The 14,933-nt window shown below is 37.6% G+C and overlaps 1 protein-coding gene across 1 annotated transcript in view; it reads right to left on the bottom strand.

Moving 5' to 3' along the window:
• SLC2A13 (solute carrier family 2 member 13) overlaps positions 1–14,933 on the bottom strand; it is a 325,623-nt gene that overhangs the window by 149,930 nt on the left and 160,760 nt on the right. Inside the window, exon 4 of the mRNA XM_032493305.1 lies at positions 11,656–11,764. Within this exon, the coding sequence (XP_032349196.1) occupies positions 11,656–11,764 (109 nt within the window). The remainder of the gene's footprint in view (positions 1–11,655; positions 11,765–14,933) is intronic.

Genomic DNA, 14,933 nt, shown 5'->3' with positions numbered 1-14,933 from the left:
TCTGAGGGACATGGTGAAGAGCTGGGTTGACCTTCAGTGTGATGGAAAAGCTACCAGACGTTTCCAAGTAAGGAAGAGTTAAGACCTTACCTTTATGCGGAATACCAGAAACTGACACACTGTAACTGACTATACTTCAATAAAAAATATTTTTTTTAAAGAAAAAGATCTTACTTTTCAAAGGCCATTCTGGTTGCTCTGTGGAGAACAGTTTATGGAAGGTAAACAAGGAAACAGAAAAACCGGTTAGGAGAGTGACGATTGCTATAAACGAGGGAGAGACAATGTGGTCAGGGTGGTGCTAGCTGTGGAGTTGAAGGTTACAGGGAAGGATTCATGCTGTGTGACACAGAGGAAGTTCCCAAACTTTTCTGCTTCATGGAGCACCTGTCACATTAATTTTTTTCACAGCACCTCTAAGCCAAAAGAAATACCTAATGGTTGTTTATTAACTTAGAACTACTTAAGAATGGTAGTCTGAGCATGTCAGTGTTTCCCTCACAAATTTAAACTATCTCTCAGTTCCCCTGTGAGGAGTGTCTTGTGCCTCTGCACAGTTTGAAAAGCATGACTTTAGAGCTAAGACTTACTGGAAAACTGGACAGGGGAATGAAAAAAGAAAGGAAGAAAGAAAGGAAGAAAGGAAGGAAGGAAGGAAGGAAGGAAGGAAGGAAGGAAGAAAGGAAGGAAGGAAGGAAGGAAGGAAGGAAGGAAGGAAGAAGGAGAAAGGAAGGAAGAAAGGAAGGAAGGAAGGAAGGAGAAGGAAGGAAGAAGAAAGAAAGAAAGAAAGAAAGAAAGAAAGAAAGAAGGAAGGAGAGGCGGGAGGGAGGAGAAAAGAAAGAAAAGAAAGAAGAAAGAAAAAGAAAGAAAGAAAGAAAAGAAAGAAAGAAAGAAAGAAAAGAAAGAAAGAAAGAAAAAAAGAAAGAGAAAGAAAAGAAAGAAAGAAAGAAAGAAAAAAAAAGAAAAAAGAAAAAAGAAGAAAGAAGAAAGAAAGAAAGAAAGGAAGAAAGGAAGAAAGAAGAAAGAAAATCAAAGATGACTCCTGGGTATGAGGCCTGAGCAGTGAGACAGACGGTAGTACCACTCAGTGAGATGGGTAAGAATGCAGGAAAACCTGAAAGGCAGATTATATACCATTTGCAAATAAGAAAACTGAGATTTGTCCCTCGAGGTAGCACAACTGGTCAGGAAACATGGTAAAACTGACTCCAGGTCTATCTGATGCCAAATAAGATAATATAATAAATAATGAGCTGCTACGAGTTAGTCACATTAAAGTATATTCAATATGATATCGCATTTAATTCTAACATTATTAAATAGATCTGTCTGATTCCAAAGTCAGTGACAACTCCACTCCCTCTTAGCTGATAAAAGTGATCGTAAGCTGTTGGCAAATGACAATTGGCAGTCTCATACACTTAACCTCAAAAAAAAAAAAAAAAAGTTTTTTTTAATGTGAATGAAGGTTTTGGGGATAAAACATGAAACTGAATATTTTTACAAATGTCCGCAGCTTTGCTGTAAATATTAGACTATATTTCTATTCCTAAAATCAAGGCAATCTAATTAACCTGCCCTGGTCTTGGTCCAGCCTTGAACAGGACACACATGGGGAAAGTTCTAAGTAGAGTGTTCACTGAACGTGGATTCCTAAGGGCAGTGGCACAACTTCAAGTCTCGATGATGCCCGGACATGGAGAGTAGCAGGGAAGTGTGGGGAACCTGAGAAAACACACACACCCCAGTGGGCATCGCAGTCCCTTGAAATCAGGACATCAGTGCGAAATTTAACAAGTGCAAAAATTCTGCACTTTCACTCCTAGGGGCTAAATTTAGTCCTTGCAAATAGTCTTAGATACACAATTAAATTTCTCAAAAATATTTATGATAAGTGACTGGGGGAGAACCTTAAGGGATTTTAAGAAGATCATTAGAAGAATCTGGGGGAGACTGTCCATTCTATGCAGGAAACTAAAGATAAAATCATATAGTTAAGTCTACACATTTTCTATTTCCTGGTACTGTGTGTTTTTACAGAAATGGAAACAGGAGCATCTTATATTCATTTCTGTGTATTTTAATCTATCCAGTAAAAAAATAATCTTATCAAAATAAATGAAGATATTTCAGCAAGGAACATTGTTCATTCTTCTCCCTGCTCTGAATGGCATGTCATCAGACTGTTTGTCTCTGCATCAGGCAGCTTAATAGCATTTGAAATCCTGCAATTCTGTCAACCACAGGAAGCTCTATCACAAACCTGGATGGAAGTCACTCTCTTAGCTCTTCAGCGGCCCAGAGAAAGAAGGAACCAAGAGATCTGCCTTCAGAATTTTTGTCATGAGATTTTCAGTGTTGAAACCCAAACTAAACTTAAGAGTACTATCCATATTATACATTGTTAGAAATGTTATAGCTTGTCACTCATTCTAAAGATAAGAATCCATTTGGTGGTAGTTTGAAAAGATCCTGTTCTCAAACCTTGAATGTCACAGCTTTTGTTTTCCTAAGGTCGTATCTGCAAACTAGGTAAGGGAGACACTCACACAGTCAGTCAGAGACAGATCCAGCTCTAATGCCACACCGTCACCCTGGCAACAAACGGAATAAACACCAAACCTAGCTGGCTCCCCCTGGGTGAGTACTTTTTATTTGTATAGTCTTTCTGGGGAAATAAGATAAATAAATCCGCAGTTTTATAAAACATAAATAACAGTTAAAAATGCACAAGCAAACACAGTACAGTAACCGTTACGTCAGGTATCTACTTGGCGGGCCATCGGAGGTTAGAGGAAGATCATCTGAATTAGCTCAGTGCAGGGAGATGGCATGTGACCTGCGCCGGGAGAATGGTATGCATGAAGGCCCTGGGGCTTGGGTTAAACATCACCAGCAGCACAGGATGTCCCACACAGCAGGAGACAGAGCGTGTGAACACAGGGCAGTACAGAGATGGACAGAAGTCAGGCTACGAAAGGCTCCAGACTCTGAGCTCTGCTGAATGCTGTGGGAACCATTAAATGACTTTTAAGTCAAGATGGGATGTGATTAGTAAGATTTGATTTTGTTTCAAGCAAATTCACAGGCAGAAATAATGATGACATGAGGGAGGTGAGATTTAAGGCAGAAAAATTCTCTGAACATTTCTTCCTGCAGTGTTGCCCAGCCCTCTGGCCTCACATACTTGGGCTCAGGTAGGACCACTCTGACTTTTTCCCTCTCTTAAGGAATTAGGAATTGGGACAATTCCAGTCAATCTTTGTGGATGCTTGAGCTTCGAAGGACATCCAAGGTTATGGTGACAGAGTGTGGTCACCACACGAGCAAAATCAGAGAAAAATCTCAAACAAAAAAGGAGGAAGAGAAGGTATACAGCCAGAGAGAAACAAGAACAAAATACTATGTGGACACAGAGGTGGAGCAAATGACTCTCCAGTTTCTGGCTTTAGCCCTTATGCAATAAAAATTCATCTTTTAAGGAAAGACAAGAAAAATTTAAACATAAAATTTTCCCTGCCCATCTTGGCCTCCTCCCTCCTGTCCAGTGTGCCTTGTGCATCTGCATTCTGTGTTAACCAGACCTCCCCAACGGCACACACACCTGCTCAATCATAAAGATCGATGTTCCTTCTGGTGCCAGCAGTGTAGGCCCTTAGAAGGTAACACTTCCTTCTCAATCCTGTAAGGGGTCACGAGGACCCACGACTCGGCTTATAGGTGCAGACATCTTTGGTGAACTTTATGTAGGTACAATGCCAATATATCATTCCTCTTAAAGATAGCAATTGGTGGGAAACAAACTGGGCAGACAACCTGGAGAGATACGGGGCCGTGCTTAATGAAAGTTCATACCTTAAATACTTACCTAATGACCTACTAACGTTACTAGATATATTACTTGCATTCTGCTTATTTTACAAGATTATTGTTTCTTGAATTACCAAATGCGTGACTGCGCCTCAGATAAAATTAATGATGATTAGGTGACTTGAGAAGTTTGATCAAATACACAGTTCTGTAAGATCGATGATTGTAATTGTGTAGCTCTAGATATGGAAGAAGCAACACCAGAGAACCATTCCCAGGACCATAACAGACTAGTAAGACTTTCTTCATTGACAGCCCCATCTCAGGTCCAACTGTATTTCCTGCCTTCAGTCCCTGTGCCCTATATTGTAAATGCCTCTACTTTTCTCAAGTTGGGTTTTAGTGAGATTCTGTTACTAGCAAATACAATGCACCCTAACTAAAGCAGAGCCTGAACTTGGACATGCAAAGAAAATGAAGAGAGTAGGAAGGATATAAGAGATGGTAAGGGTGGTAACATTGGAGTAAATTGCAACTGTTTGGATTTGGATGTGCTGACTTCCCAGCCACAGTCTTGGGTACCCACTGGTCATCCCATAACTGAGATAGGGATAATAAGAGGAGGGCCAGAACTGGTGGGCAATGACAGGGATTCAGTTTTGCTGAGAGCAGGATATCCAAATAAAAATGCCCAGCAGTTGGATATCATTGTGCATCTCAGTGGAGTTCTGATCTGGAAATGTAGGTTAGGTCATCCCTAACACAGAGATGATCACTGAAACCATGGAAGTGAACAAAATCTCCCCGCAGAGTTGTAAGCCAAAGCCTGGCGGGCACCAGCATCCAGGTGCAGTTGCGTGGGAAGAGTCATGAAGGAGACAGGTGAAATGCTGTGATGTGCCAGTAAGGGGAAATCTGTAAGAACCATGGCTTCCAAGTGAGGAAGCCCAGAGAGCTGACTTATTGAGAGGATAACAAATGTGGGGGGGGGGGGGGAGAGGAGAGCCAAACTCCCCAGCATTCTCTGAGCACCTCCCATATGGCAGACATTTCACTGCCTCAAGTCATCTTCAAAGCAACCCTTCAAGACAGGTGGCAGCTACCCTTTAAAGATAAGGGGAAAAGAAGCTCCCTGGGGACAGGCTATCTCCAGTTGTTGGAAGAGTGCCTTTCACCTATTTGGTTTTTCATAATGTTGCACTGTAACTATTTGGTCTATCTGCTCAGGTAGAACATAGACTTCTCAAAGATAAGGATTTTAGTTTCCAAATATTTGAAGCTCTATCACCAATAGAGTAAATGCTGGTGGAAGGAATAAATAAGTGAATACTTCAGCAGATGTAGTTTTAAGATCCCTATGACAGGATGAAAAATATTTGTGAATTACACAAAGAAAACCAAAGGTTATAAAATGCAAGAAAATACATTCTCATTTCTTGTGAAACTGTCATTTTATTGCTTACTTTCTATATTAGCGAATTTTTTCACTAAAATGAATTTGCTATTTATCTATGAAAGGTACTCAGAAAGCTCATAGCCATATTGTGTAAGCTTATTTTTACACAATATTTGAAGATGCATGATTTTAAACAGATGCTCTTCACGTCTTGCCCCATATGCTCTTGGCCCCTCCCTGAACTCATGGAAACTCATCATAGAATTTGACAGTTAAATTCCTTTGTGTCTCTCTACTTTGCTGCCTGAGAGTTCTGGCACAAAATGAGTTTGCTCAGGAAAACCCAGGAGGGCTGCATTTACTATCTGCAGGCCTGACCCTCACACAGAGGGACTGAGGATTACAGATAAATACTCTTGGAATTATTCAGGAGCTTATTCTATTACTGTTCCTCTGCTCAAATTGCTTATTGAGCTAACCTGCTTACCAATGCACTCTTTATCACACTTTCTCCACTCCTTGCTCCTCACATTTCTCCCATTCTCTCATTCATGCTTCTAAGTATCACTCCTCCCATCCCAAATCCTCTCTATTTAAGTCTTTGTCCTAGGGTCTTTCTAGGGTAGCCCAGACAGAACAAGTGTGCTCCGTATACAGAGAGAAATGGACAGCGATTAGAAACATTCTGATTATTCCATTATAAAGTCATTCTGTTCAAAACCTCACCCAAGGAGAATGCTTTGTTTTGTATGTTAGATGTTAGAATAGAAATCTATCTGCCACCAAAAATGGCTTTAGATTCCAGAGATGGAAGGTGAATCCCTTCTCTTGCATTCCATATGGACATTGTTCGAGAGGCCTGTGAAGTTCACTGGACTTAAGCACACACTTACAACATTAGGGAAGCCAAGGAACGTTCTTTCATATCAAGTTATAGATCTAGTATACAATCTTGGGATAAAGATGCACTGTCAACCATAACCAAGATGGTCCTTCTTCAAAGATACACTTGGGAAATAAAAATGTCGTCTTAATATGTAAGAAGCTAAGCCTTTAGGATACAATAATCAGCATGTGGTAATAAGCATTTAACCTTCCCAGAATCATGTGAACAAAACAGATTTTTCTTTTTAGACTAAAATCAACCTCCTGATAACTTTTCATCCAAGAAGGGTTTAAAGTATTTCAAATACAAATGTTTGAGCCTCCACTTTCACTTGGAACTCCATTTTTCCTCATTCAAGTGTACATTAAAGTCCATCTCCTTTATTATTATAGGTAATTAGAATGAAGGCAATTACCTGGAATGCCCAGAGTCCCATGGTGGAGACAGATCCTGAAACTATTTATCTTGATTCCTGGGTCAATATTCTTCCCAGCACACTAAGCTCATCTTTCAGAAGAGCGAACCATGACGCTTAACATTTTATCGTCTGTTCAGTAAATTTTATCCAATGAACACAAATGACTAAAACGCTCATCTTGAAACATTCCAATGAGATAAGCATGTTCTCTTTCAATAGGTTTTTGGATTATGTTCTGAGCCCTCCTGAGAAGGCAGAGAGAGGAGAAGGCGCACATTGGTAAGTTGGTACCTTGGTCCACTCGTTTTGCCTGCTGAGGATCTCAGAGACAGGAAAACCTCAGCTCTGGTTCAGACTTGCAATGTGAGAGTACATAAATCCTTATTCTTTTCCTCTTATTTCCTATCGCCTTTATTTTTCTCTACATTTACCACCATCTGACCACACCTGCTTGCTGTGCCATGCATTCCGATTGCACAGCAATTTTTTGTACTAGGAGAGCTTGTTGAGGATAAAATATGAGAATGGAACAGATTCAGAAATACTGAGCTTACTGAAATTAAATTAATTAAATATGATGAACAAATATAAATGACTCATCCAACCATCAGGCTGGCCTGTCCAAGAATTCTGCCTCACAGCATAAAGCAGAGGCCTCAAGTGGGCACCAGCAGATTAAAGACTTGGATAAGTTTTACGACTCTTTGGAAGGATGCAATTTTATTAGACTTTTATCCTTGGATGGCATTGAATTTCACTAACTTTGATTTCTTGCCTCCAAATAAGCTTAAAAGAGTGAGCCCTGGGCATTCTAGGTGTTCCACAACTGGAGGGTAGCCCAGGTTATGTGGAGAAAATCAGGGTTCCACCCTCAGCTTTAAAACTTAATAATTGTATTACAGTGTACAAGTCACTTTAACTCCTTAAGTCTTAGCATCCTGTACTTGAGACTAAACAGAACTGTCCTGCCTACATGACAGGATGTTTATAAGGAACAAGAGAGATCGTGTCTACAAAAATATTTTATAGTGTTATATACATAAAGCAGTAAAGATTTTTGTTTTTATCACAACAATAATAAATAATTGCACCAATGGAGAGGCTAACAGTTTTGTCTTTCTTTTCTTTTCCATTAATATTTATTGAATTAATACATGCTAGAGTAGTACCCAGTATTTAGCACTCAATAAATGATAGCTACTAAGATTATTATTCCAAAGGCATGTTTTCAGAGGTTGTTATTATCTCTTGCCAATATGATGTAAGTGGTGATCTCATGGGGATTAAGGTAAAGCAGTTAGAGAGATAAGAATGATCTGCCCATCTAATATAAATGCCTATTTCCCATCCCTACTTTAAGTTAGTGGAAAAGGGAAGCAGAGGAGGAAGAGAGGAATCTGGGAGCATTAGTCTAAAAGAAGAGTGGCTTAGAAGGAGAAGACGTGTATAGAGTGTCCCAAAAAAATGTTGATTTCCCTCCATGATCCTTTTTATCTGAAGCTGACACAGAAGCTTAAAATTGTGGATTTCCTTTTCCTCTTTACTACTGATTTTCTGTGTAATCTTAAAAAGAGCTACTTAATAACTTAGTCTTCCCAGGTAAAAATCTGATACCTTCCACCTGTCTAAGATGGACCAATTTCATGTTTACCACGACATAACAAAATATAGATTATTTTAAGTCCCTCAAAAGAAGCAAGATGTTATCAAACCCAGATAGAACCAGGTGTTTTCTTTCTTTTTTTCTTTCTTTCTCTCTTTCTCTTTCTCTCTCTCTCCATACCTACCTACCTATCTACCTACCTTATTACTCACTCATACACATTTATAGGTATGTGGGAATAATAATGTGGGAAGGATCCATTTACAGTAAAATAAAATTTCTTGGGCAGAAAATGGAAAATTATTGACATTATAACTAGGGCTTACAACAGATCACAGTGAGAATTTCTTAATTGAGTTGTCTTCACATTAACCATTATCATCTTCATCTATCACTCCTCTCCCTTTCATTTTGATGCATGTGCAAATATTTTATTGGTCTATGAGATAGTGCAATAATATAACAGGAATATATCAGGAGAACAGAACTCCATTTGCTCTGTTCTCTCTCTCGTGAATAATCTATTCAGCTGCATGTTTGAAATTATTAAGTGATTAGAGTCATTTTAGAAAATTGCTTCTTCTCAAACTTAAATGTGTCTGAAGTACGTAGTGGTTTTAAGAACTTCTAAGTCCTCTGTTCGATAGGATGGAGGATGATGATAAGGTATGGGTTAGGATATAAACATGAGTTATACAAATAAAAGATAGATGCACTCACACTATATATATATCTATATATCTACACATCTATCTATCTATTCTCTATGTATATACATTTCATGGTAGAAAATGAAAAACCAAATATTCCAAGAGGAAGATCTATTTCCTTAACTGAGATAAAATATTCAATAAGTCAAGGAGATAGAAATAAAGATCCCATGAGGAAGAAGATAGTAAACTAAATATGCTAAGATTATATAATGCAATTGCAAGGATGATTTATCTTTCAGTGTGTTCCTATATGACTTTTTACAAACTCTTCTTGGTAAGAAATAGAATTCAAAATACCTCATATTTCAGGTTCACACCAACTTGGGGTAAAAGATAGATTTTTATAAAAACATTTCAAATTCTACAGATTATTAAATTTGGGTTGCGAATATAAAAAAGCATTGCCTACTTTCTTTTCCACTTAAACGGGAAGAAGCTGAAAAGAAAGAGTAAGAGTAATGAAATATATATAGCAAAATATCCATAAAAGCAGAACTCTGAATTAAATGACATTTTTAAAATATGAAAAATGTAATAAACATTTTCTACTAAAAACAACAAAAAGTAAACTATTAGGTTGCAATTAAGAGATTATCTTAAACCAGAAAAAACAAAAATTATGATGGTATTAAGAATAATGGAAAAAGATACACACACATACACACAAATATAGACTAGAGAGAACAGAAGAAAACACATTCTATGAGAGTCCCAGATTAGTCATTTCCATCCAAATAATGATAGCAGTATAGTCTATTTTTAAAAAATTGATTTATACTAATGTTTATGGGCATAAAATATGAATGTCTAAAATTATGTACTATGAATAATCAACAGTTACTTAGCATAGGTATCATATCATTGAAGTGCTCAACCTTCTAACCTCCTGATACTAATGTCATATTAATTCCTTCAGGGAGTTGTTAGCTGTTGTGGATCATGTAAACACAGTCTAAATGTAACCATCATTTACCTTATTTTATTCTTCCTACTTGCCAGGATTAATAGTCAACTGCAAGCAAAAGCTGTACTGAAGATGTTACCGATTCTCATATACAGCTTGTAATAAGCAAAGCACATGAAAGGCTATCATAAATCTCAAGGAATGTCAAGATCCTTATAGTCATATCACCCAACCTCACTGTGAAAAGGCTGAGGATTTGCAGAAATGCATGCTTTATTAAAATCTGAAAACTTTCATCAGCATATTTTCTTAAGATACTACAAACAGACTATATGACAGTCATTTCAACCAGGAACACACTGGCCTCAGTCACCTGCCAATTGAATGCACTCTGTTTGTGATCCGTGTTTTACAGGAACGCAAAAATGCACAACAAAAATTCACTGCCTATGCTTTTAAATGCCTAAGAAAGGGTAGAATAAAATGAAAAAGATTTTCAGGAACAGGACATGTTTTAAATTAGGTCGATAAGCTAGATATGTGCATGGGGTTATTACCACACAGCTTTATCTGAAAGCTCTGGTGCCAGCCTCGTTACAATTCCACACCATCACCACACTGAGAACAGAACGTGTCTCAGAAAAGGCATAGTGTGCCACATCCAGAAACGCAAATGCTGGGCACTATCCCGACAGAAGGGCCTTAACAGAGCTGGCACAGCTGGGGGGAAAAAACGGCAGTAAATGTTAGAGGGAAAGAGCACAGAACCACATCTTAAAAAATGTGGTCCAGGAAGTGGAAGCCTAATAAGAATTATTATTAAAATTTGTCAAATTCACAAAGGGCGTGGCTGTATTTAAACTAGAGTTTCTTAGCAAATCCTGATTTAATCTAATGGGTCACTGGGTCCTAATTATTATTTTAACTAATTGATTCTTCTCAAATTATCACTGAATAATTCATCACAACACAAGTAATTTTATAGGAAAATATCAAGAGTCTCAAATATAAATGGCTTACTAGGTAAAATTTAATTTTATATAATTGGCATTTTTCTAATGATTAATTTTAACCAACAGGTGGGGGTAAAGCTTCTAAGACTTAGGAGCTTTTCCCCCAACAACCAGTTTCTCAGCAAAACTCACGGCTTTTCTCTAACCCACATTCTATCATTTAGGATCTTAAAAGTCTCCTCTTGGAATAGTTCTATATACGCATTATCACAATTTGAAGTCTATATTAAACTGTGGGTTTATTTAACGTGTTGTCTCCTCCACTCACTGCTATGCATCTAGTACAAAGTAGACCATCAAAAATGAATTTAACATTGAATGAATGAAACATGATAGAACCCCCACTATTCACCCTGCTCTACCCACAACACTCACAACTTTGGGGATTAGTCTGAAAACTAGAAAACAGGGAACTTTTGTGTTTTCTCCACTTCTCTGCTCCCACCTCACCTCCAGTCCACTGTACGCTGGTTGTAAAAAAAATATACTTCTATTAATGTTCTTATCACATTGCCCTTGTAACTGACTGCCCTAAAAGGAAATTAACTAGTTATCAGTGTGCCCATTAATCTCTGATCATGCCAGGTGACTTTCTTTTGTTTTACATTTTAATGTGAATCAAGAAATAGCTTATGAAAATGATACATTCAGGAGCTCAGAATATAGGAAAGTACTGGATAGCATAAAAGAGAAATTGAATGAAATCAAATAAAGCCAATAATCACAACAAATAAGCCACTTCCTTCTAGTTACAATTTGATAGGATTAAAAAGAATCATAAAGTTAACGTATCTTCCAAAAGAAGAATCCTACACGCTTAATAAAAACAAACCACCCAGAGTCCTACTCTTTTTCCATATAAAATAATTCCTTCACAATCTTTTCAGTAAAAAGCCAGAAAGAAATACATACATGATGGTGTTAATGCCTGAGAGCTGTTGGAACATTTGTAGGCCACAACCCACAATTAAAGCTCGGCGAGTTGGGGGATAACTCAGCATTCTGCAGATCACAGGTCCAGCTTTTTTAAAAAAGAAAGAAAAAGAAGGACATGTCTATTATTTTTAGCTCCCACAGTAATTATTCCCATTAGGATAAATATCCCCAAATCTCTGTGAAATCAACATGACTGGGCATTTTAAAATAAAACATATGTGCTTTTATAGAAAACGAGGCAAAATGGATTTTTGAAAACAGTACATACTTAAGTTGAAACCACAAAAACAACGAGAGAACTGAAGTTAAAGCCATTTATGTCTACTAGGAAGATCTGTGTAACGGTAACTGTCAGTGTGCTTCTTTAAATCCCTACAAGCTGTGTTAACCACTCTTTGTTCTTCTACTTACGTTGCAATTAATTACTACTTAAAAATCCATTCAATGTGGGACTACTTACAAGGTCACTGGAAAAATTGCGTTAATCAACCAAAAGAATGGCATTCATTAAAAACAATTAAACAAGGAACAGAATTCATTACAACTTATTGAACTAAAGGAATAAAATCCATTCTAATCTATTTAACTAAAGTTAAGGAGTCTGAAGATGATGTTAGACTTGGTAATGACTGCAATAGATATTATTAAGAAAAATTACCAAAACGTTAATTAAAACATTAAAGTCCATTTTATGTGGGTATGTATATATATACGTATATGTATGTATGTGTATATATATATATGTATATATATATATAGTATTTCTAGATTTTTTAATACTTCCCTAAGTGAGATTCAGTGATCATTTAAAAATGGTAAATATAAATGGGCTTTCACAATGGTGCAGAACCCTTGGTCTCTATCTCAGAACTCTAGATCAGTTCTGGAAAGGTGTAGGTCTGAAACACTGAGGTCTTAAGTAAGGCGAGTAGCCAACTGATGCCTGCTGTCTGGGCATAATTGCCAAAGGTGCCCTTTCTCCTCTCAGAAGCACTTGTCACCGTTCACCTCAGCCTCAAGAGCCATTGTACACAGTGTCCTTCTGGGGCCAGAGTGACCCCAGGACCTCTGGTATTCCTGCTGTTGGAAGAAACAGCCTGGAGTCGCTGGGATGCTAATGGCTTCATTGGAGGTATTTTTCCTGGAGGCCCGCTTTCATTAGTGACCCCTACACCAAGTCAAATAAATCAAAATCCAAGGAAATTTCACTGTTGCATGATCTTTGGGAAATCTAATATTCTAGATCACGGCAATGGAACAGAACATGCTGTTGTCTTAGCAGTAAAAGTTAATATGGGATGTCAAGCCAGGGCATTAATTAGAACTGAACATTACTGGGGTGAGTGTATTCATCTCTATACAGGTATGATTATAATCGCGGGAAGACTTGACTTACCGCAAACAATTTTGTCTCTAAATGCCAAGACAGGACATAAACCATTTAGAAAGCAGGCTGAAAACATTATAAATGTTAAATTGTTTTAGATTCAAGCAAAGCAATCTTAAAACCTAGTATATCAGAAAGGTTGTGTGAAATAGGTAGACTTTGTGACAATGCTGAAATACATCTGGATCAGTTGTCGGTTGCAGACTCACCTGCAAATTTAGGTGTCTATAAATCAGCCACAAAATAAGAAAGGTACACAGGATCATAGAAACATCTACCTATTTTCATAAATCAAGAAATCCAAATAAAAGATTGTAATTCATCTTGTACACCATGGGAAATTTTAAAAACATCTATGATGACAAAACTAAATTAAAAAAACACCAAACCCCTTTTTTTTTTCAGCTTTTAGGAAACTGCACAGATGAGAAACTGGCCTTCTGCAAGAAATCTGTTATAACCTTTGGATAGCTGTATCCACTATCACTATTAAGCTGTTCCATGATTCGATGGACAGATTAGGTAATAATGACTTTGCAGGGCAGACAAAGAGAAAATTATGACAAATTAGGATTTAAGTTTGACTTGCCAAAATATGAAGAAATAAACTGTTACATAAGCATCACATATTTATTTCCTAGTTTTAAACCAATCAGGGTTTCGGATTTTCTTTTGGTTTGGATAAACAATGGTAGTGCCTTTCTAAGACTGTATTTTTTTAACAGATAAATTTTGGTCACAAGGGCTGAGCATCTGATTATGCATAAACAAAATTAAAGAATTTCCTTCATTAAAATCATAAACCTAGTTTTATTAGGCAGTAAAATTGACTTAACAAATGTAAACCCTTCATCTTTACAACATAGAAGCTATGAAGCGAAGAAAAAAATCATGTATGAACTGGTTCAATATTCATAACTGAAAATCTAAAATGTCATGCTCTACTTATTACATTTCTTTTGATTTTTGTAATTAAAAACAATCTTGTGCCTAGAAACATATCATCCTTTATTTTTAACAAAACATTTTGTTGCTGAAATACAGATATTCCCACAGTAGAAACTAAAACCTCTGGATAACTAAAGTAGATTGGAAATGCAGGACTCAAACTATCACACATAATAAAACAGTAGATGCAGAAAACCCCAGATGGGTTCATCTTTTCCTTTCATTCTGAACACCTCATACTAAGTAACCTTCACAATGGTTGTCCACCTGTGGCAGGGTCTCTGGTGGCAGAGATGAAAAGGACAGTCCCATAAGAGCATTCCCACGGACAGGCTGTCCGTGAACAAGCTGAGCCACAGAAGTTTCTCCAGTTATTATTAAAATTGCACCAGAACACACTTTGTAGAGAACCCCAGCTATTGACTCCTACTTCCAGCCAAGATGGAGTGACAGTTATCAGATTTACTTCCAACATGAAACAGCTAAAAAGCCAGGTAAAAATGCATGAAGCAATAGTTTTCATGATAATGGAGCAAAGAATAGTGACCCCTGAGATTCAGGAAGCAGATGGGATGAACCCTACAGGTGCCCCAGCTAATACCTGGAAAAAGTATCCAGGCTACAGCACAGAGAGGGGACACCAGGCAGAACCTGGTGGTCTCCATGAATTGAAAAGATGCAGCTCAGGATCCAGGTGGCTAGAGCCCACAGGGCAGCGTGCTAGAGACGAGAGAGATTCAGAAAGAGAACATGGGAGGTCTGCAGTTACTGAATTTTCGGTTGACTACTTATCAGTGGATGTGTGGGAGGAAACTACCCAAGGCAGGGAAAAGAGCCACAGGAAAGGACTAAAGAAATGAACCCCAGGAATTTACACAAGGCTGAGAGTGAAAATCCTAGAGCATAAGGAAGAATATTT

The sequence above is a fragment of the Camelus ferus genome, chromosome 12 (assembly GCF_009834535.1).
Source record: "Camelus ferus isolate YT-003-E chromosome 12, BCGSAC_Cfer_1.0, whole genome shotgun sequence".
NCBI classification, from domain to species: domain Eukaryota; kingdom Metazoa; phylum Chordata; class Mammalia; order Artiodactyla; family Camelidae; genus Camelus; species Camelus ferus.
Note: the sequence above shows the minus strand (reverse complement) of the source record. Positions and strands in the feature narration are given on the sequence as shown.